Source organism: Ornithodoros turicata, chromosome 5 (assembly GCF_037126465.1).
Source record: "Ornithodoros turicata isolate Travis chromosome 5, ASM3712646v1, whole genome shotgun sequence".
Taxonomy (NCBI): Eukaryota; Metazoa; Arthropoda; class Arachnida; order Ixodida; family Argasidae; genus Ornithodoros; species Ornithodoros turicata.
In genome coordinates this window covers 45,448,682-45,472,459 of record NC_088205.1, presented here as the reverse complement: position 1 = coordinate 45,472,459, position 23,778 = coordinate 45,448,682, and the positions used below count along the sequence as shown (strand labels likewise).

Below are 23,778 nucleotides of genomic sequence, written 5' to 3'. Positions count from 1 at the left end.
CCATGTGACATTACTGATTCCGCAAAATTTAATGGAAATCTTGGGGCTCTAACCATGAACAACGTGCATGTTATACAGCAAAAATACATGAAAAGTGAAATATGGGAGGGGGGGTAGCCTAAGCTTTTTGGCTGCAAGTAGACCATGTGTTTACAAGTCCCAAACGTCACCACACCAACAGTGGACAGCTGTTTTGACCTTGTTAGACCTCTCCAGCAGTGCGCAGGTGGGCAAAGTTTAAGTGGGTGGCGGCAGAAGGTCACGTGGAACGTGATATCCTCCCGTCAGGGAGAGAGACTCACCACTGAAAGCCCAGTACAAAGCTAGTGAAATACATATAAAGGGGGAAATTTTTTTTTTCTCTGGCTTTGCACTGGGTTTTCAGTGGTGAGTGACCCACTCAAATGTTGCCCACCTGCGTACTGCTGAAGAGGTCCAACAAGGCTGAAACAGCCATCCACAGTGCTGGTGTGGTGACATTTGGGACTTGTAAACACATGAATAGTGAAAGGTCATCTTGGTCTCTCACTTGGTCATCTAAAAACTTTTCGCAGTGACATACCCCACCTAGAGTTTGCAATCTGCACCTGACAGCTTAAAACACCATGCCAAGCATCATACAAGATTTATTCCAGCAACACATTATTACTCCAGTCCAAGCAAATTAAAACAGTGCACTGTGCATTTTGCTATGCCAACGAAACTGTGACTCATCCTCTCAGCATCACTGTACATCTCAGCATGTAATAATAATCGCAATCAAATGAAACTTTTGCCCCCTACAATATCTGCACTATGGGACACAACATGGAATCATACGGAAGTAATGAGAAACAAACATGGTACATGAAAGACGTTTGCAATTGAGTCTGTTTGGTGTGTTTTTCTGCCTCACACAACCGTTTCTACTTTGGCAATAATATCTAATGTGATGAAGTGAAGGCTTCGTAAATGGGGTGCAAAACCTCGCAAAAAACTCTGTGCTAGATGAACCGTTTGAAGCACTCTGAAAAAAATGTTTCATTAACAGCGTACCAAACCTCATTGAAGTGGGCATGTAGGCTTACTTTGGATTGCTAAGGGATCCTGACTACATTTCCATAAATACGGTTCTTTACAGTGCAAATCTAAAGAACCTAATTGAAAGCAGTGAAAAAGCAGGTGATAGCATTCATGAAGGAACAAAGCAAAAAACCTTGGTGCATATTTGGAAACAAGTGATTTCTCTCTATATAGCATCATCTGCAACATAAGGAAGAATGATGAAAGCTGGGCTGCATCACATTTAGATAAATACTGGGAACACTGAGTGCTTTCTACCAACGTTAGAAAAAGTTTGCACTGATGGCTAAGTCTGGTTAGGGATGCATGCAAAAGAAAGGAAAGAAAAAGGAAACAGGTTCCAACAGCTCACACCTTTCAACAATGATTAAAAGTTTAAAACCTGCATGCATGTGTGGTTCACCACACCGGGCAATTTGTCACCTGAGGGAACAATTTTGTGTATTGCGGTGCTGTTTATGCAGGAGGAACAAGGAGGTCATTAAAGAGAGCATTGCAACTCAGTAAAGAATGTATCAGTGTCCTCCTAACTATTAAAACACGTAAAGTTGTAGAGGATGCATTCCAAATTATCATCAAATACACTGCCTGTCTAGGGTTGCTGATGATTCATACATACTTGTGAAAGCAGCAACCATTACTAGTGTCAGCCTGCCATCAGATTCTGCATTAATTTATGACCAGCTTTTTGCAAAATACTTACATTATTTGATTGTCCAAGAAAAAAAAAAAAACAGTTTGCTAGATCTGAACTGTGTTGGGTTGAATTTATGTCAACTTTTCCTCAAGTTGAGGGTAATGTCTTGATTGTAAATCAAAGATAACCTCACAGTGTGACAGAGTTGATATGAAGGTACATGCTGTTTACCCGTTTATTTGTCATGTTGTGTTCGTTACTCCTGACATAACTTTTGTCTGGGAATACACCTGGGAATTAACCACCCCCACAGCAACCCTGCAGTGAACCACATTAGAATTCCCTACAGCATTGACAAAGTCTGTCACATGCCAAGAATAGCGATGTGAATGCAAAGGTATTCATATCATGATGCACATAAAAAGTGTTAGCCACATTTAGTGGCAAATACTGTGCCAGTCGCACTACAGTATGCTTATTCAAGGAACAATGGTATTGAGTCCAAAATGCCACGCTATACATTAGCTGTGGATGCATGGGATATCAAAGTAACACCACAAAGTTCTTTTGTGCATACTGATGTCATCCTGCTACCGAGCCATCTTTGGAGGAGGCATGAGATCTCGATCCAAACAAACCATTCGTTTCTGGGGGTTCTGCCATCGGTGATCACGAATGAAGCCTAAGAGGATTTCCTTTGTCACAGGGTGCTTAATACTTTTCATAACACCTGGAACAAATTCAAAGTACATCTTGAATAACTGCAACCAGACTGCCTAGAAACAGTGAATTAACAGTGACATTAAGCTGTGCAATGCCTAAGCTATGACCTATAACTATACAACACATACCAGAACATTGCATACACAAAATGTTATTATACATATTAATTATGGCAATATTATAATGAAATATATATTGGTGGAGCTGAGTACAAAAAATACACTACGGTGATTAAGGAGTAATAATTCCGAACTGACCTTAATTATGGAATTTTTCAAATCCAGTTTTACACAACCAATCTTCACAACCAGTTCTACATTGAGGGGCGGCTCATTCAATTCCCTGCATTACCACCAGCAATGCGGTAGAGTATCACCCCTGGCGATCAAACTCCCCATTCGTCATCTCACAATAAAGTTGTTGAGTTCTACAAACTGGCTATTCAGTTGTTTGTAACATTTCCCTGAGTCTGGGAACAAAGGACAAACACAAATGGACCACACAAGACTCAAACGATCAATTAAACTTTATAGATAACACATATAGGGTGGTGGAAAAGGAAATTTTAAACGTGGTATGGTCAACTAGAAAGTGCAGGACAATAAATTCCAGCTGGGGTTCTCAAACAGAGTGCAACAAGACACTTGAGTTATCTGTGGGGAGCACCAAGTAAACGGCAAAACTAATGGCTAGTTTCTAACTCAACGCTTTGGTGGCTGGAGGCTAGTTTGGATAAACAGGACTACATGTATAATGTCCCGCCAGGACAAAAGGAAATTATTAATAGAGACTATGAAGACAAAAACTGAAATATAAGGAAGAAAGGATGGATTTAGAACGTCAAGGGGGAAGGAACAATAGCAAGGGTGTTGTACAAACAGAAACAAATTGCAAGAAATTGGTGCAGCTAATTGTTGGAAACAGAAAAGGTCTAAGCTTGGTGAATGAAGTCAGGTTAGAGTGTGGGATAATAATGGACACTTTACTGATCCATATCGTTATCTTTGCATAATGACAGTTGTGGCATGGTTATGCAGTGGATCACAATTTTGACAGGTGACAAGATGTTTATAAAGTTAAGTGGTCGCAGAGCTTTCGTCTACATTTTTGGCATGCTGCCAAATGGCAGTCATTAAGACACCCTTTCGTTTGGCTATCGTACGTGGCTCCACATTGCAAAGGAAAGCAGTTGACCATGTCTTTGCAACAAGGGACATACGGCTGGCTGTGGCCTGTGGTACAACTGTTTGTAGAATTGGGGTGTATGAAAGGATAAGGCTAGAGAACTTGTGGAATACAGTAAAAGCAGCCTTGATGTCATTAACGGAGGCTACTTTAGCGATGCCGTGTGATGAGTGCCATGAAAAAATGAGATCATGATTGTTGGGTTTTGTGTCGAGTCACAAGGTGATGGTGTATTGCCAATAGGAATAAGGAGATTCCATTTGTGGATGGAGTCGAGAGGGGAACCTGCCTGATGAAGGAGTCTTATTTTCAGTAGAAATAGCAGCTATTAACATGATGAACACAACATTTTTAAATGGCTGAGGAAAGGGCTGATTTCACTACACCATGTTTCAGTGATTTGGGGTGACAAATGTTTATAATGAGCAAAGGTTTCGAGTCTATGTGTCCACACAGCCAGTAGAAACCATTATTAACAGGAAGAGTGAGATCAAGAAAATAGAAAGAACCGTTAGAGGGAGTTCTGAGGTGAAGATAAGGTGAGGAACACTCGATTAATCGCACAAAAGTAATTGATTAACGATGGTGTCCGGACAAAAAATGCAGTTGAACTGAAGGTGCAATCGGAATAGTGGGTGCCTGAAATACACACACCGGAATACAGTATATTGTTTTGAAACAGTCGGAAACATTAGAAAATGAATTTATTTGGCTTTTGCAGCCGGCTACACGCTTCCGGCTGAACTTAGCAACCGTGTACGGACCGACGTCACTGTCACTGTTATGAAGGCAGGCTGTCTGTCACAAAATGCAGTCTCCCGACTCGCAATCTGTTGCCCAACAGTCGTAAAAAAAATCTGCGTTCATGCTTTCGGTGATATCGGATAGGAACCAGTCTTGCAACACCGTCAGCTGAGTGACTGGGAATCTCGCCGGAAATGACAATTACGTCACCGGAAGTGGCGAGGGAAGGGCCGTTTCAACCGGAAGCTAGTTCTTGGTTTCAAATTCAATATTTTTGATGTTTTATGAAAAAACACAAAAGAATTTTGTGAAACCTCTTTGGTGCTTTCTTCTTGGAAGGAATCTCCAAGAGGATATCACATTAACTTTAGATTTCTGGATTCCTCGCGGACACCACCTCTAAGTCAGGTGGGTTCAGAAGTGAGGGGAAAAAAAGTTATCAAGCCTGCACCAGCTTGCTTGTATTTTGTTTCTTGGGCTATTGTGTTTGGTGGCTGAGTGAAGCCTGCTTTACACTATTTACAATATTCTGTCTCTAAAGTCTACACATTTTGTGAGCTCATGGTCAACACTATACTATTCTGGGCATTGCAAGTTCCAGTAAATGCACTCCCAACTTCGAGAGTTGTGGTCAGTAACAGATGGAAATATGTGCAGCTTCTAAAAAAAGTGCAGGAAATTCACAATGTAAACATAGAAATGAGGAGATGCACACAAAGCAGGCCGTATGGAACATGTTGACTAACTCTCAGTGCAGTTCATCACACTATTGCAGTCTACCATACACAACACAGACGGACCCTTCTCTCGCTATGTTATGCTGGTCGAAAAGGCTCATCTTTGGAGCAGAACATCATCGAATGAGCCCAACACCACAAAATATTTCACCATGAGGTACTCGAAATTATTCGGATTGGACATTTTCTTATTATTCGAATTTGATTCACTGTGTAAGTGAAGTATTCGTAAACTATTCACAATGGACATTTTGCTATTCGCACAGCTCTACTTCTTTCGGATACAGGTTACTAGAAGTCCCACCATCCAGTTACCTCTATCAATTGCTATGTCATTCGTAAAATTGTAGCACTCAATCAGACGCCAACTCGGAGGTACACATAAAGTCGTGTGATCTAGGTCAGTGAGCAGCCTACTGGCGTGTTCAACTTAAGGAGGAAAAGAAATCTAGTCCGTCAGCTCTCAGAATATTACTGCGCCACAGATAGGATGGCTGGGCATAGAGACGAGACTGTCCCTCATCTGTCAGGTAATGTAATCCATCACACTCACTCTGCTTCCGTATTGGCTGTTAAGGTTGGCCGCATGACACTATGCGAGCCCTCCCCCACAGTGGCGCTACACTATTTCTCCTGGCGCGTTATTGTGTCTCCAACGGCATACGTAGATGAAGGACTAGATCTCTTTTCCTTCTTAAGTTGTACAGCGTACAGCAGCGAGATAAAGTGAGAAACTTACGAGAGTTGGTAGGATGTGGCCTAAAATGTTGGACAGATAATGTGGAACCATGCAATAAACTCTGCTTGTCATTTGTTTGACATGCCTTGTTTTCTATGTTTAGTGTTTGCTCAAAGTGGCGGATCGTTCAGTGCAATTCACTATCTGATTCCGACGATGACGACGACACCACACACCGTAAGCATTTTGTGAACAAAGCACACAGGTACCAAAACACGCTTCCTGCGATGAAGCCTAAAATACGAATACTACAAGAAGAAACACATGTGTACGTTAAAAAACAGTGGAGAACCATCCAACTGCAGAACCGATCAATAGCCGAGGTAACTGTGATCGCATTGGTTGGATACGGACCAATAGGGCTCATCTATACAGAAGGTGTCACACTAACATGTTAAAATTGCCGTTTGGTGCCAACACAGTCGACGGGCTAGTTGGTAGAGCTGATAGGCCCTTTAAGTGGCCAGGCTTTGTTGTTGCGTAAGATCTCTTAATTCTGTGGTGGGGAATAAAAAATTCTGCACGTATCGGCAGCAAGTGCTTGCATGCCTAAGCTGGCGGAAATATACAAATACAAAATCTTCATTAAATTTAATGACGTAAAAGTAAAGTTACAACAAATCCAAAATACAGTTGTGGCTAAGCATCAGATGGTATTTTGTGCTGTTTTTGTACAGTAATTGCGGAAAAACAATCCCGTCTTCATAGAGCTCCTCAGTACATATTCGCGAACTCATTCCTTTGCATCCTTGTTTCCCAAGTGGGAACGCTTAGTCACCATGTGCCTCGCCATGAGGAACGCAATAGATGGGATACTATCACTGACAGGAGCAAAATGAGGGTAGTAAAGAGAGGGCTGATGCGAGCTCAAGCAATGCTGCCAACATGAGATGCATGAATGAGTGCATGGAGGCAGGGTAGTTGGTATAGATTCATAGCAGCCGTCCTGTCTTCATTCTGTGTCTGCATCCCTGTGCTGCATATTTACTATGAATGAGATGCATGGCACACACGTTTCTCTCTCTCGGATCGGTGATGCGTGAGAAGACAGAAGAAGGTAATATGAGCTTTTTGCACACCCATCTCTGACACCAAATCTGTATTCCTCAGGAAATATAATCGAAGTTCCACAAAATCCTGTTACAAACCTCAGAAGCCACAATACATCCTGAATTCTGTGTAGTGCTATGAACATGGGACATTTTTGAAATCTCAAGAACGTAACTACAAATGGGAAACCAGTGCACCTTGATTTACATTAAAAATGGCATATCCTAATAGTATTTTGCTATTCAACGTCCGCTGTATTTTTTACTGTGGCCCAGTCTTGCCATGTCAAGAAATGTTACGCATGGAAGAACACAATAAGCAATTGGACAAGAAACATACCCATGGCTGTGCTGTAGCTGTTTGGGAAGGACTTGTCTGTTCGCTCTCTCAGCAGCACCCACTGGTCATTTTCATACTTGCACTCTATAATCTTATTGTCTAAAGCCTTGATTTGTTTTGTCACCTAAAACAGAAACAAGAAACATTTTAAGTGACAGCTGCGACTGCTTTCAAAAGGCTCTACAATCTAGACCACTTACAGCGATAACCCTGACATTATGATCTAACTGCTGGTTCCTGTCAGCTTTTCCGTTTAAGCGTATGTAAAAATGTAAAGACATGGATGCAACGATAGCCGATAAAGCATTTGCTCGCGTATAGTAAAACGTGCAAAATCAAGAAGCAAGACTGCATTTTTTACTGAAAACTAGGGAAGAAGAGCCATCCAGAGGCATAGCCTCCAACAGCACTGATGCGAATGCCGGGTGTATTTAACTGTGCGTAACTGACGGGGATTAAGCACACGTGTTGCAGAGGCCTTCCAAAGTGCACACGAGAAGTAGCAGAGGTTGCTCCCTCTCCACATGGGAACACTTGTATCTGGGGTTCCTTTCAATGAGGAAAGGCACATGTCCAGAAATGAAGTTCCGTGTACTTGACTGATCTTGTACCAGTGCACAGGTAGTAAGTGAATAATGCCCTTGTGCTGACAGAGGTGGCTGATATGGACTCAGTTTAGCCCGACCTATTGAAGGATATGGCAGGGCTCAACGTACGAATTTGGCGCACCGGCATCTCTACGAAGTCCAAAGAAGTACCTGATCATCAACGTTCAAGTGTGTGTTCTTGTGTAAACATGATGAAATTCATGAAATATTGTGAAACATAATCAAGTGAGTCTTCATGTGGTGTAGTTCTGATGTGTCCAAACAACGTGACTACTAGAGAAGCACTTAGGGCAGACATACACAGACACAACCCACAGAAAGTGCACTACACAGCTACAAATGGTTTATTGGAATGGACACACTTATAAGAAATGCAACTAAGAAAATCCCTCTCCTTCTCTGAGAGGCTTATTGAAGGGTCACTCACGCACCCCCAGGAGACACATTTTCTTCATTTTTATAAACGTGTGTCCATTCCCATAAACCACTTGTTGCTAGTAATGCTCCCTGTGTGTTGTGTGCGTGTGTTCGTCTACCCTAAGCGCTTCTACAGTAGTCAGTACAGTAGGGCGGGGATATGTTTATTAAAAAAAAATAAAGGAGGCAGGGATCTAATGTAAGAGAACCCCTTTATTTGACTCGGCTCGCCATTCTGCCCATTCCTGCCTCATCTTCTTCTCTCACTCTTCAGGGCGGGTGCATAAATTTACGTGGGGGTGGGGGGTGGGGGAAGAGATCCATCCCAAATGGAATGACACATTACTGATAGTTTCTACAGAAATTTGACTGCTAGAGTGTTGGCAGCCGACGGTTACCAACACATCTTGTTTGTGTGCGGTTTGTTGTACTTTTGTAGGACCGAGTGTGCTTTGCTGACATCCTGGGATAGTACCCGTGCGTATCGTTACGAGATTGTTATCGTTGTGTATCGTTACGAGACTTGCACTTTCAGTATCACTAGGTTTCAAGTTATACCCCTGGTAATCAAAACCAATGGAATGGATGTATATGCATGTAATGTCATCAACCGTCATTGTCTCAAAGGGATCCTCTGTGGTAGGTTGACACGTATATTGGATGCCTATTGGCTTTGATGGTCATTGAGCACTGCTCGCCCATGTGACAGCCTGGGTATTAAATGCCGAATTCAGAAGAGAAAAATCAGGTACAATTTTTAAATCTAATTTCGACTCAAACTGGGAGCTATTGATACATTTGGGCGTTACTGGGCTATTGTTTGTCGTCCTGTCTAGCAAACGGCCTGCAGTTAAAGCAATATATTTTTTAAGCATGCGTGCCTCACGGCTCATACAGTGAACCCGCATATTTCGAATTATTGCATATATCGAACAATAAAAAGATCCCCTAGAAAATTACATGTAACAGCATAGCACCGGTGTACTGCTTTATCGAACTTCGGTACCGCTGTTACCCGATGTATCGATCGTGAAAGGGCCATCTCTTCTTTGCACTCGTGCCAGAGCGCCGACGATCTCGCACCCTCGGAGAAAAGGAAAGAGAGAAAGATGGCAGAGGAGGAGAGAGCATGTGAATGAAGAGGGCGAAAACCACATCGAAATTGCAGCCTCTTGACCAGGGTGTCATAAAGGCATTCAAGGTGGCATAGACGTGACAGCTTGTGCAGAGGCTCCTCGTGAACCTTCAAGTGGTCCTGGAACTGAAAGTAGATCTGCTCGGGGCCTTTGAAATGATCACCGGAGCATGGGCAGATGTAAAACAAAGCACCATCCTGCTTCGGGGAAGCCGGACTCGTTGCTGCCGCAGAGAATGTGTGCTTTGTGACGAAGGACGATGACAATGAGAGTTGTTTGGACGTGGCGCTTTGTGAACTCTCGGTATTTCCAGGTGTCGTTCTCCCATGCATGTGTGCTACGGACTATGCAGGTCTACACGATGCCGCGGAAGCTGTGGCGGAACGAACAGACGCAGGCATCGTTGCGGACATAGCTGGTGCCGATGAAGCGGATAGTACCGACGACGTTGAAGAACAACAGCCATTGCTGACAGCCACTGAGCTCATCTCAGCGTTTGAAGTGATTCGTCGCTGCAGCGTAGATATGGAAAGCTCCAGCCTTACAAACGTAGAGCATCTGGACAAGATCAAGATGGGTGTGCTCAACTCTTGGCCCGCAACAAGATACAAGCTAAGGTCACAGACTTTTCGCTGAAAAATAAAGTGTTTTCGCTACTTTCTACATCTGTCATGACAGCTGTTGGGATTAGCGTGAAGCGCAGGTGCTTCAGTCGCCTCTGATGTAGCACATCTGATACATCGAGTTATGGATATATCAAACTATTTGATGCTCTACATGCTCTAACATCAAATGTGACTCATATAGGTAGTTTGTTGTTGCACTGAATCAATATTTACAACACACTTGTGCACAAACCGCTATTTAAATAGTGCATGTGACACGTGACAGAGTGCGACACAAGATTGGAATTCTGAGAGACTTTGGAGTTAACCCAAAAAAGGCCCTACACTAATTATAAGCAGGGATCGGAACCATTTGGATATTTTTCAGTTTGGGTTCAGGTTCAGGCATATTGGTTCAGTTTGGGTTCAGCTCCGCAGCAGTGCAAAATATCGGTTCAAACTGGTTGAAACCGGTTCAGGAAGATGGATTTTGAGCGGTTCATAGCAACACTGTGTTACAGATCGACATTTCAGGTGCAACGCTACGGTACCATACTGTACTCTCTATGTTCACTCATCGTATACACCTCGTTACATCCTGCACAGGGACTGGCCATTAGTTTCGCAGCCCATAATGAAAACTTGTGGTTGCTGGACAACAAAAATAGCGTACAAGGAAGCCTACAGCTGCCAAAAGGATGACCTGAAAACTAAATGAACACAACAGCTGCGAGGAGCAAATACCTCGCGTACTTGGGTTGCAGTTTTGTTTTGTTCAGTTTCAGCTTCGACTTTGTTTGGCAACATGGCTCAATCCACTGTGTAAATCGCAGTTCCGATCTCTCACAACGCATATTACGTCTGAACCATTTCGCGAACCGGTAACCACCTAAATTTAGTTTGGTTCAGTTCCGGTTTGGTTCAACACGAGAAATTTATTAAGAGACTGGTGGATAATTCACTGCATAACCACTAAGGCTTACACTGACTCCTGTTTACAAAAAGAATAAGTTGCATGTTCAGCAAAGCATCATCCATCGATGAGCGTTGAGAGCATGCTCGACAGGGTTGAAAAAAATCTGGATATTTTCAAAAAGGTCTTCTCCAGTGGGCTTTTTTGGATAAAACCCGGATATTTTTGGAGAATATATAGAAGGCTAGAAATGTGACAGAGTAAAAACAAACGTGCTTTACGGTTCTTCATTTCTGGTTACCTCTCATAGTTTCTGTTTACAAAACTGCCTGTCCCAGCAACATTGTATCAGTTTCTATTGTTTTCCGAAAAGAGGACTTCCATGCACGCGTGGTTGAATGGTGTGGATCCTACAAGCCTGGATTAGCTGTTGTGTTCCGGCGCACTTCAGCTACAGTGCATCCAAGAAGTGGAAGAAAGCGGGAAAAAGTTAAACCTGAAAAGTTATAAGTTAAAAAGTTATAAGTTAAAAGCTAATGTTGCACGTACCTGGTCTTTTGCAAACAGCCAACACTACAATAAAATAAACCGGGAGTTTTCTGTGTGACGTTGAATTTAGATTGTCTTTCACATCACATCTAAAGAAAATCTCTAAAAAATCTGAATAAAATTGTGCAGATGAAATTTTAAAAATCCACCAGATAAAATCCACGTGGATTAAATCCAATCAACCCTGATGCCCGAGGCTCCAGGATGATTCTGCTCTCGCAAAACGCCTTAACACAAGCGTAAATTGCGCCGTCAGCAATCTTCTCGCACTCATGTTGGCATGCCTCGTACATCAATGGCTGTTGCTGCATCCTTTCTTTCAATTTCGTGTGCCTTGCTGATGCAAAATACTCCCATACCCGGACTAACAGTTTCTTTGCCGGATCCGTAACCATCTCCATGTAGCAATACTTGCACACCAATGTCTCCATCGTGTCCTCACTTATTCCCTTCTTGACAACTTCGAGCGCAAGGAAAAGTACGTATTTACTCGCATAATTTGCACACTTTTTTAACCAAAACATGACGCAAAAGTTAGGGGTGTGAAAATTACGCGAGGCATTAACAAGACGACTTGAAAAATGTGTGCAAAATTTGTTATAAGATTGGGCTTCAGGTGAATAACGCCTTTTTTACTTGTTTACTTTATGACCCGTCATCGCTGCTTGAGTCAGAAATAATGTCACAGTCTTCGATGATATCCGTTTCATTGTCGTCCCATAGGATGTCGTCTTCTGTACCATCGAGGTCGTTAGAAATACCAGTCTCTTTGAAGCTTTTGACGACTACGTTTGGAGAAACCATGTCCCATGCTTCGCGTATCCACAGGCACATCTGTTCAATCACCGGCCGCTAAATGTGGCAGATTGGCATTGAGCACAGTTCGCCAGACGCCATCCACTCCACATGGAGTTTCCGCAAATTGTCCTTGAAGGGCTTGTTTGTGCTGACATCGAGCAGTTAAAGTACTGAGGTTAATCCACCAGGGATAACAGCCAGGTCGGTCTTCATCTCTGCAAGCGTCGTCTTCACGTTCTTGACAGTGTGGCCTCTGAAACTGTCGGGGAGTGGCAGCGATGGAAGCCTTAACACGGCGCCCAGCCTCGAACCCGAAACGGTTTTTATCCAGTCTTGGATGAGGCCCTCGTTCATCCACCCTTTTTCTTGAGCACAAACATGGACCTTTCTAGGAAACTGTCCCTTCAGCAGAGGTTTTCTCTGAAGACGACATACGTGGGAAGTTTTCGTCCATCTGCTGTAACTGCGAGCATTACCGTACATCGCTGCCTTTCGCACCTGGCTGTGCATATGCTCACACTTGTGGCCCCTTTCTTATCCACAGTCAAGTCTGGAGGCATGTCAAAGTAAACAGGCATCTGGTCTGCATTTCGCCAACAGATACGCCATGGCCCCTCACTTCCCTATCACATGATGGTGAAACAAAACCACTTTTCCTTCGCAGTCCATCAGCAGCCATTGGCAAAGTGTGGTTCTCCTTCGGATGCTGAGGCCGTTCCCTCGCATGAAACGTGTGGTCCATCCCCTACTGGGCCTTAAATGATGTTACGGGTACACCCTTGACTGTGGTGATCCTCCAGGCATTGAATTGAAGCATTTCAACTGAAACTGCACATCCACTGTTCCTTAGCTTCTCAACGTACACCAGTACCTCCTCCTCAACTTCTGGGAACTTGCCTTGTTTGGGTCCACGGAAAGCTTTCCTCCCTGGCTTGGCACTCAGCAGGTGGTCCTTCTGCTTGTTCCAATAACGCACGTGACCCTTGCTGACTTGAAACTGCCGTGCTGCTGCCCTCTTCCTCTGCAAGTTCTATGACCCGCAACTTGAACTTGCCCATATAATTGTCATAGCCCATTCTGATTACGGAACTTGGAAGGAATCTGCCAGCGACACGTGGTGCAACTGAGTACACACTGACTGACAAACAGAAACCATGTGACCAAGTCATCAAGTGACCTCCAAAACCTGCAGTTGCTGTGATGACTAATATAGCAGTGCTGTCACTGGCTGCAGGGTTGACATGTGCAAGGGGTGTGGCGAACCTCACATGGTGGATGCAGCAGCCAGGAACGGGGTCACGGGATGGTGCGATGGTGTCGCGCAGGAAAGTAGCAGTGCACAAATTACGCAAATTTTTATTTTCAGAGGGCACAAATTATGCGAGTAAATACGGTACTCCACAGTAAATCACCACAATGACCAGTGAAACACGCATTCTCACATGAAGCAAAAAGGTGGAATTTGCACATAAACATGTTCAGCAAAGATTGCCTAACAAGCCAAACAAACACATCACGCATTTGTAGCAGTTGTGGATTATGTCAACTTTGTTTGGATTTGCCTCAGGCTGTCACACACCAGAATAAAATATCTGTGGCACGTTTAGCCCACGGAAACCAGAACTGCCCGGTTCGCACACTGTCACAAGAGGCATTGATTATCAAATTGTTGTGGCTAGCGTTACACCAACAGTAACAGAACAGCCTGTTAGAATTACGCCAACGGTAATGGAAACTGTTGGTTAGAGTTACACCAATGTCTCCCACTTTCTACGCCGTCCACTCCGTTGTCTCCTCTCACCTGCTCTCACCTCCCTCACCCACACGCGGAAGTGACGCGCTCTCCTCCATCAACCCGGAGGGCGGCAGCCATACGTATAGCACATGTTCTTCTGATCGAATGTTTTTCCTGCTGTACCGCTTTTGACAAGGATGAAGCTTGGCTACAAATTCTGGACTTTGCAAAAGTTGCAACAGCGTACAAAGTCGTATTCCAAGGAATCCTTCACGCAGTTTTACACACGGAGCTCCGTGTCAATTCAGGCTGCACGTGCGAAGGCACTGAAAAAGTATGTAAATAAAAATACCACAGTGTACAAGATCAAGTATTGCTGTATACATGAAGGGCGAAGGCATCAAGACCGCGGAAAAGGAGTTCGGACAACAAGGTATGAGAAGGAGCGCAGTCAGCAGGTTTCAATGCTTCTCACTCTCATTTCAGCCCCTATGTTTTAAGGGCTGTACTGTCTCAGGACGACAGTGGACTTCCTTCAGTCCACAGACAGTATGTATATCGATTTCACACACGAGTGGTAGAATAACACACATGTTCCATCAATGATGTGTCAATGTAATAATGCCTGTTTTCTGTTTCCAACTTGCCCATGTTCATGTACCCTGTACGCCTTCTTATCATTCTTTAGAATCTGACTGTCACATACTGACAAGTGGAGAATTTCTGGCCATGCTGATCTGCACTGCGGAAATGAAACGGTCGATGGAGTACTCCTACCCAGAGTACATTGGAATCGACGGCACATACAAGTTACTGGACATCCGTACCCCAGTATTTGTCCTCCACAATATAGACAGGAACGGCAGTACAGATACCGTGTGCGTTGCCCTCGTTGTACAGAAGATGCAGAGACTGCAAACTGGCTGCTTTGCAAGTTCAAAGAACTGCACCCAGCAGTGTCACAGACCTGCTGTGTCATGGCGGACAAAGACTTATTGGAGAGACAACTACTGAAGGAGCACTTTCTGGATGCCAACGTCCTTGTCTGCGCATATCACACTCTGCGGACATTTAACCGGGAAATTACAACACAGTAGATGAAGATTTAAGGTAATTTAAGGGAACAACTTTGGCAAGTAGTACAAAGCATGGTCATGGCCAGGTCCGAAGAGAAGTTTACAGAGCTCAAGGAAAGATTATACGAGCTTGCGCTGCCCACTGTTGTGGAGTATTATGAGAAAAACTGGAAGGAAACAAAGCATGAGTGGTTTACTGCACCGCAATAGACCTCTACTTGTTTGTAAACAAATGACGTTATATAAAGTTCGACAGCGCCACGAGTTTGGTAGAGTTGAACTACATTCAAAGCTAGTGGCGAACAAGGTCGCGTCCGAAAGCCACGGTCCTGAGGGGATTACGATGGTCTCTGAAAGGGACGCGACCTTCGGTCCTACTTTTCTTTCAGCGAACAATTGCTATTCGTGGAACCCAGCTCTCCCCTTACGATCTGTTTTGGTTTCGGTCTGTCTACCAAAGTCATGATCACGTTTGTTGGATAGATGTTTATTCATGGAGGACATCTACAACAATTCAACAAACAATAGGTTGGAAAGGTTCAAAGGACAGCTTAAATATATAATAGGGACAAAGAACTCAATCAAGGAGTTTTTCATCCAGCTCTTCAAGCTTCTGGGTGTGCTTAAGGAAGCGCACAAGCATAAATACTATCATGCATTATCAAAGACTCCAACTGACTTCTTCAGCTGGAATGCCTCCCTTCAGCAAGCTCACTCCATATGCATTTGACCACGTGCAAAAGCAGCACAAGCTTTTGCAATGTGTTGAGCTGCCAGAACCTGTTGATGGCACACACAAGTACAACAAGAGCACAGGATCGACCCTCACAATTTCGGCCGAGGAATGCCAGTGAACGGAGTATGTGTCTATGCGCCTTCCCTGACAGCACATTTTTGCAGCACGACATGACCAGGATGTGGAGCTATTCACTGAACACTTCGTCAACAACAGGTGGACACGGCTATACAGTAAAAACCCATTAAACTGTACTCGCTTTAGCCGTAGTTCTGGTTTAACAGTAGTTGTAACAGCAGTATGTATTCTATGCCCGCTTAAACCACAGTCGTTTTTTTCCGTACACATTGGACAATCCGCAGCTGTTCCACATTCCGTGCTGCGCGAATGCGTCCTTTCTGTGACCTCGCTCTGACAACAACGATCACACAAACAAAGCAGAAAAGGAGATTTCAGGAGGTCAACTTGGGACATGACTCATGACCACGACATACACGCGGCGCACTTCCCCTGAATGAGGTGCCTTCCCCCAAAAGAAGAGAGGGGGAAAACGAAAAGTTATCACATCGCGAGTGTCAGAGTAGTCTGTCATCTCAGCTGTGGAACGCCCTTCACGTTCACCGTTTCCTGCGAGCACCAGCGATCATCGAATACCCGCAAGCTACGCCATGTCGAGGCAACCGGTAAAGGACCAAGTTTTGATAGTGAAGGAGAAGCTCGAATTGATTCAAGCGACTGAATCGATTATATTATCTTGATTATATCCTATTGTTCCTGCTACATCATAGAGTGGTCACACTATCTCACAGAAGAGTGGTTTTGTGGGTATTCAAGCAGGAAATAGATGTTGCTGAAGTGACAAGTTCAGTGTTTGGTTACTGTGCATTTTTCTCGTTACTAGTCACTGACACTGCCATGTCCATTTTACAACTATATATTTCTACAACAGCTGCAAAGAGTAAAAGTTTGGGGTAATTCAGACACGCTCTTGCTCCAGGATCAGTGTCGAGACGTTTGGTAGTACTACTGCAGTGCCCCTACGGTGCCAGATGTATGTTGATGTATTCTTGTGTTGTGTATCTTGCAAGCAAATGACATAACTGAGCACAGTGAAAGTCATAACGGATCCACTGCACAAATTAGACATTCAGCTTCTCACAAGACATGCCTGCGTTAACTTCTCAAGCAAGTTTAACAGAAACAGCAGTCCTGCATCTCTGTAAAGTGGCTGTACCGCATTTAAAGCAACAAATGGCCATGAAGATAAGGTGATTTAACTAGCGATATATTTTGCAACCTGCTCAATCAGTAGGAAAATTTCCAGGGGCAAGACTAGTGCACATTGCTGCGCTTGAAGAACCGAATATCATGGTCAGTACCCTTACATTCACGTATATCACATGCAGAGAGTACCGCCGTGCACCAAAAGGACACCCTCAGTTGCACACTGTTGTTTCTGGGCTCCAATACACGGTTTGCCAAGATGAACACGGGAAAACAGAGGTGCTAGTCAGGACCATGCTACCTACATCATCTATCTATTAGCTCACGCAAATGCTAGGAATTGGCGAACATGCTAGGCAAGACAAGATTCCAACGTTAGAACACTACTATACATTGTTGTAACTTAAGTTATCATTATTGTAACTAGCCTGATTCCCACTGCTGAGTTTATGGTTGCATTTGCGTGTTACATCAGGATGTACCGTTGCAATGATTTGCTGTCAGCAGATGTAACACGCAAGCGCAACCGTAAACATAGCAGTGTGAATCAGGCTTAACTCTCAGTTTGTGTTACCGTTGGTGAGGCTTGTGACACACTGTAACCAGAGTGACAGAGTCCAGAGAGCAATGTAAAACTTGAAATCAAACATTACTGATGAAAGGCCCATTCATACAAAGTACAGTAATTTCACGCGTATTAGCCGCGGCTTATGCGCGATTACTATTTTTGCGGAGTATTTTCCCCATAACCCGGTTCTAAAGAAAGGGCCAACAGTGTCTCCGGAACAGCACCGCCCTGCCAATGCACGAACAATGTATAACGGGGGCACATTCACATTCGAGTAGACTGACGTTCCTGATACCTTCCCCCATGCAGACAGAATGCCACGCATACCACACTATGCGGGAAACCCACCTCCCACACTCCAGGTCTGGCATGGAGATGGACATCCTATTGCTTGAAGGTTCTTCTGCAGAACGAACTACCAAAACTCGCAACCTCATTGCGTTTCCTCCAAGAAACGGGCCTCATGCAAAGACCCCTCTAGTGCACCTCTCATCCACAGTGCACTTTCGTCTTATCAGTACCATTCATCCTGCCTATACTTCCCTTACTGCCCTTCAACTCTCATCTTCCCCTTTCTTTTTTTTTTTCAGCTTTATGCAGCCCATGCAGCTTTAACGAAAGGAGTGACAGTGATTCACGTCTTCTGGAAGACCACTGAACCGTCGATCCAGAAAAAAAAACAAGCAACGAGAGCACAATCCGATCTTAGTAAAACACTAGAACTGATCTCCTTTGCTGTACACCATGCCGACCCCGGAATGTGGACCACAAGGTTTATGGCCTTGTCTACAATCTCCTTTGTTCGAAGACCTGCAGGAAGGGTCGAATAAGTGAGACCCATTTTCATTGATTGAGTTTACATCTACACCACTGGTTTACCGCGCAAATCAGTCGCGTTGTATTACCCACGGCTTATTTGCCGGAAAAATTTTGAGATGTTCCTAAAAACGGGTCCTGCGGCTTATCTGCGTGAAATTACGGTAGTACATCACAGCCTATGCTTGAAGCTACACCGATACACAGCACATGGATATTGTATGATGATGTCCCCCTATTTACTACAAGCTTATGGTTCTCAGATAACATGTTACTGTGTACAGGTTTCATTTTCTGAAGAATGGGAGATAAGCCTAGACTACCACACCTAACACACTTGTACCAAGACGACAACATTGGGCTTGCGTCATTCTTCATACTACTTATTACTAAATGCCGAAACATCCAGATGCAGTCGGATGAATGGCTGTTCAAGATGTGTAAAACTCACCTTTATGATTGCAATTGGCTTGTCATAGGACCCAACATAGAGGTGACCCAAGGTTTTTGGAAGCAGCCTGACAGGAGAAAACAAAGAAAGATTTCACCACCTTATATGCTTCTGGCTAGGTTTAAGCCATTCAAGAAGCCTTCTGTGTATAGCATATGCTACTATTTGCTTCTGTCAATGACTTTTTGGTATGGGACATGGTGTGAACACAATGATGGTTCCATCATGAGAAAGGCCTGAACATGACCAACAAGTAAGTTATCATCTTGTCTCGTATAATTGTCACCCACAACCAGGACAACATCATGAATTCTTATTTACAGAGGTGTTGCAATCACTGTGAAGCTTCACCAAAACTTAGTATTATTCAGAGTCGTTGTCATGTTGCATATGTGCTGTGGCAGGGTATATAGCACACTCAAAAAAAGGTACATTTCTCTCATATGAATGAAAACAAGAAACCTGTTTTTACAGCCCGGGTGCTCTTTCTGAAAACTGCACTGTATAGGATTCCGTGCTTTTTCGTGTTTATTATTTTCCGGGAATTCTGAGTTCTTCATCATGTATTTTTTGCAACTGAGTTAATATCCTCAATCTGGAGAAAAAGTGACAGCTGTGAACTGGCATACTCACAAAAAGAATAAGATAGCAAATGCTTACTGTTATGGGACAGAACTTGCAGACTATAACATCTGTATCATGATAACCTGGCAATGTGAACATCTCAAAATCTGGATATTTCTTGATATGGGCACAACACAGCTTTCACTAGCACCCCAGCTTACTGTCTGTGTTTATCAACTGGTTGCCCTTTCAAGAAGACAATTTGTATACCATCTGTGCTCCTTTGCTCACTTCGAAGAAGAGGACAACCATGATTCACAGGAAATACTTCGTGCTGGAACTTTTCCAACTAGCTGGGAAATGGTCAAAACAACCTCGAAATACCCTCATGTCGAGTACCCTAACTAAATAGGGTACCCTATTCAGTATCTCCAATGTGCCTCTAGGCAAGCATGGAGTTAACCTGCATTAAAGAGATGCTTCGTGCATTGTTACGTGAAAAAAAAAAAAAAAAAAACTTTATCACAAATTAAATTTATCTTATCTTATCTTTATATTTAAAGACTGAGCTATTCGTTACTGAATTGCCCCTGCTCCCGTAGGCTCCACCCTGTTGTGGCATAAGCACAACATTCGTCTGCATGGGAGGTGTGCTCACTCATAGGTGCCTCAAAACTTGCGAGTTCATTGCGGGATAAAGTGAGGCGCTGCATGCTTCCTGCATCATCGAACATAAGAAAACATAACAAATTTTACGTCACGACCACATCCGGTGGCTAGTTCTTACTGATTGGTTCCGATGAGGATGAATTTGTTTTCCAAGTGATGATTGGCCGTTTTCAAATTTGTGCACAGGCGCTCAAACAGGCGACAGCGCCACGCAGTAGCCTGCGTCCATCTTTGGTGGCTCATGGCGTCTATGATCTATGGGTTGGTCTATGAATTCTGATGTTTCTTGTTTCAAAGTGCTGGCCGGACCATGTCAGTGTCTTCGAAAAGTCACAACGAAACTATGTAGAAACGATTTGAGAGTTCGAACGCCTCGTTCTTCCGATACCCGGTCAACGACAGCAATTTATTATTGCTTGTTGCCTTACAACACTGTATTCTCTTCATGTTTTGTAGATAAGTAGCTCAACGGTCACTGTGAATCCTGTACTATGCTGTGACCACTGGCGTAGCTTTGCAGTTACGATGGTAGATTATATTTCCTTTCGTAAAACAATTTCAGTTTCATGTTATGATTGAATAACCATTTGCGTCGTACTGTCTAAAGGCATGACACTACAGTAAGTCTCTAACTCTCGGTGATTTCGCTTGACAAGTTTTATCCGACGTCGTTAACTTCCCCAACAACACAAGGCTGTCCTATGGATATCCGATGTACGTCAGAAATTGGAAGTTGGGATATAATGGGGATAACGAGTTTTGTCCGCTATATGTACGCTCATAGCTGTCCTGTAGCTTCAAAGCCTAGTTTGTCTGGATATTCAGCCTGGATATACCATTGTGAGGAATCACAATAAAAGATAATTTTCATACTTCAGTCACTCATCACACCCCATAGCTGCGAGCTTCTCACAACCGTACCATAATCGTTCTTTTTTCTTCTTCTTTGGAATGCCAGCTCATGTCTGTGTGTTTACATTGCACACTTTCACCATGCATAGCTGTATATCTGATCCTAATTTTAACACTGCAGCCTCTGAGCTCCAGCTAGGCGAGATGAAGGTTACCTTCTGATCGACCTCAGTAGCTCAGCCGGTAGTGTGCTGGCTTGCTGAGCTCAGGATCGCGGGTTCTAACCTGTTTGCAAACAGTAGCAGTATGTGGGCCTTGAGCACCCCGTGTACGTGATTTCGGTTGCACGCTAAAGAAACCCAGGTGGTAGAAATTAACCGCAGTCCTACACCCCTGCGCGTGCCGCATCTAGCTACACAAGTGTCGTCTAACCCGCCTTCCTTGTGAATCTACATCCAGTGAAAAGAATCAGTTTTGTGACAGCCAATGCATTTTTTCTTTTTTTTCTTATTCTCGTACATGTGCTAATTGTATGCCTCTATGACTGACCCTGAGGGAATGCAATAGCGCGGCATCAGAAGCTGCGCGGTACCGCACTGCTGTAGTATCAGAGTACTGCATAACCATGGGCCGTGCTCCTTGTTAGAAGTGGTCCATTGTTGGCAAACCATTGCTGTTAATCAGTGGGCCACCATCTGGCCGACTAGGGGCCTGCTACTGCCCAGACTTGGTTCTACACTGGCCCTGTTTTCGCACTTGTCTTATAGATCGGTCTGCTACATTTGGGGCAAAAGAAGGATACTTCCTCATGGCCTTCTTGGGTCTTCTTAATAATCTTGGTCTTCTTAATAAATGTAGCAACCTTTTTTAACCCTTCTACGGCCTCCCAAGTCTCTTCATCACTTCTAGTCTATTTTTTTCGCGTCCATCTGTACCCAGTTACCCATACATATATCCCCGCGATGGCCGCCGACCGAACAGGACCCAAGAAGCCCATAAGGAAGTATCCTTCTTTTGCCCCTATCGTAGCACTAATAGGTGACTCTCAAACCAAATATCTTTATTCCCATTTTGATCCCAGGTCCAAGGAGATGCCAACCATGTTCGTGACGCGGAGCAGTGGCCGGATTTTGGACTTCGCAGCGGAGATTGACCTGCTGCCGGCCAGCGTGCGCATTGTCGTTCTGCACTGTGGCACGAACGATATGCCTAGCTCTGACCCCCAGCAGGCCTTTCTCCGCTACCGAGACCTGATCCGGCACATCCGATCAAGAGGCAGCATCGACAAGGTAATCTGTTCGTTGATTCTTCCCCGAGCGCAGAATCGCCGCCGTCCTTTGCTTGACAGGAGACTGGAGTTCCTGTGCAACGGGAGGGCCTTTCTCTTCAACAATATTGAACAATTCTGCGGGCTGCCGCCGCAGCCCGCACCTCTTCTACGTGTACCACGGCTTCCAGCGACTGCCCCCAACACATGTGCTGGCCGCGAACAGACTGCACCCGAGCTTCCATGGTGTGGAGGAGATAGCCCATCGCCTCCAGTTCCTGTTGCCGGGATTCGTCTGACGTCTAAACAAGGAACACAGGTCACCTGCAGTCCCGGACCCGTGGTGGCCAACGCTGAGGGAGGCGGACATGCTGGAGGCTATGACAGCAGCTGCACGAAGGAATGGAGGACGGACGGACTGACTAACCGCCGGTGAGTCCACTTCAGTTTACCCCCAGCTCCCATCCGCTTCCAGCACCCCCGAATTTTTTAAACTTAAAAAATTGGCAGACAAGCTTACGAGGTTCGAATCGCATCTCGACATGCTAGAAACTTACAATAAGAACAAGTCATTCCCCAAAGGTCTACAAATTAATGTCAGGCCCACATTCCAACTGCACGCAGAAGAGCACGTACTTTGGGAGAACGTCCTTGTACAGGCCAGTCTGAACCTTACCGAAATTCTAATATCCTATTGTCGCAGTACAGTAAATGATCTGAGTGAGGAGCTCGACGCAGCCACTATTACATCCCAAATTTCAGATCATCACCAAGGGAGTTGGACGATTTCATTCAAAAGAAAAGGAATCACTTAAACGTAAGGAAACAGAAGAAGTTATCCGGCGATGATATCTCCCTGCCGAATGACATCGCAACGACTGCGCCTCCCACCACAAATCCCGCAGATACAGGGCCCAACCCCCAACCGACAACCATTGTTCCCACTGCAAGTCACGTAAAAAATAATGTCGTGAATTTATCATCCGCAACTCTCATTGACCACGAACTCTCGCTTCTTAATCGGGGACTGTCCTTCTGTCCAAACAGTGACCTGTACAACGAATATCAGCTTCATTTGGATTTAGATAACTTTGCAAGACAGTTGTGTCTCAGAGAATATTTTCATGATCAAACCAGCTCATCGCGAAATCAATTCGGAGCCCCGTCAAATTTCACCCCTGATTCGAACGGGGAAAAAGCTTTAGATATGTACATAAAAGCTGTTCAAAGGGATATCCTGCGGGCCTATCAAAATTCTGACCGTGGTGTAGTGAAATCTAATTTCACTAGAGGGGAGCAAGACAGTATCTCAGCCTTAAAGCAGCGCAGTGGTATAGTAATAAAAAAGGCAGACAAAGATAGTGCACTAGTAACCATGGACAAAGAAACCTATATCGCAGAAGGAATGCGGCAGCTCAGTTGCCAAACGTTCTACAGGCCCCTAGAAAATGACCCCACCAATGACATTAGCACCAAGATCACAGAAACTTTAAAGAAATTAAAGGCCAGTAAGAAAATCGACGATAATCTATTCGGGTACCTCCTACCTCACGACCCCAAGCCAGGCCGATTTTACAT

General features: G+C 44.3%; 1 protein-coding gene across 2 annotated transcripts in view; it reads right to left on the bottom strand.

Moving 5' to 3' along the window:
* Positions 1–608: 608 nt before the first annotated feature.
* LOC135394424 (mRNA-capping enzyme-like) overlaps positions 609–23,778 on the bottom strand; it is a 146,288-nt gene continuing 123,118 nt past the window's right edge. For both annotated transcript variants that reach the window (XM_064625159.1, XM_064625158.1), the window contains 3 exons: positions 18,849–18,915; positions 7,217–7,340; positions 609–2,429 (listed from right to left, as the gene is read on the bottom strand). In XM_064625159.1, coding sequence (XP_064481229.1) covers positions 2,290–2,429; positions 7,217–7,340; positions 18,849–18,915 — 331 coding nt within the window. In that variant the 3' untranslated portion in view covers positions 609–2,289. The remainder of the gene's footprint in view (positions 2,430–7,216; positions 7,341–18,848; positions 18,916–23,778) is intronic.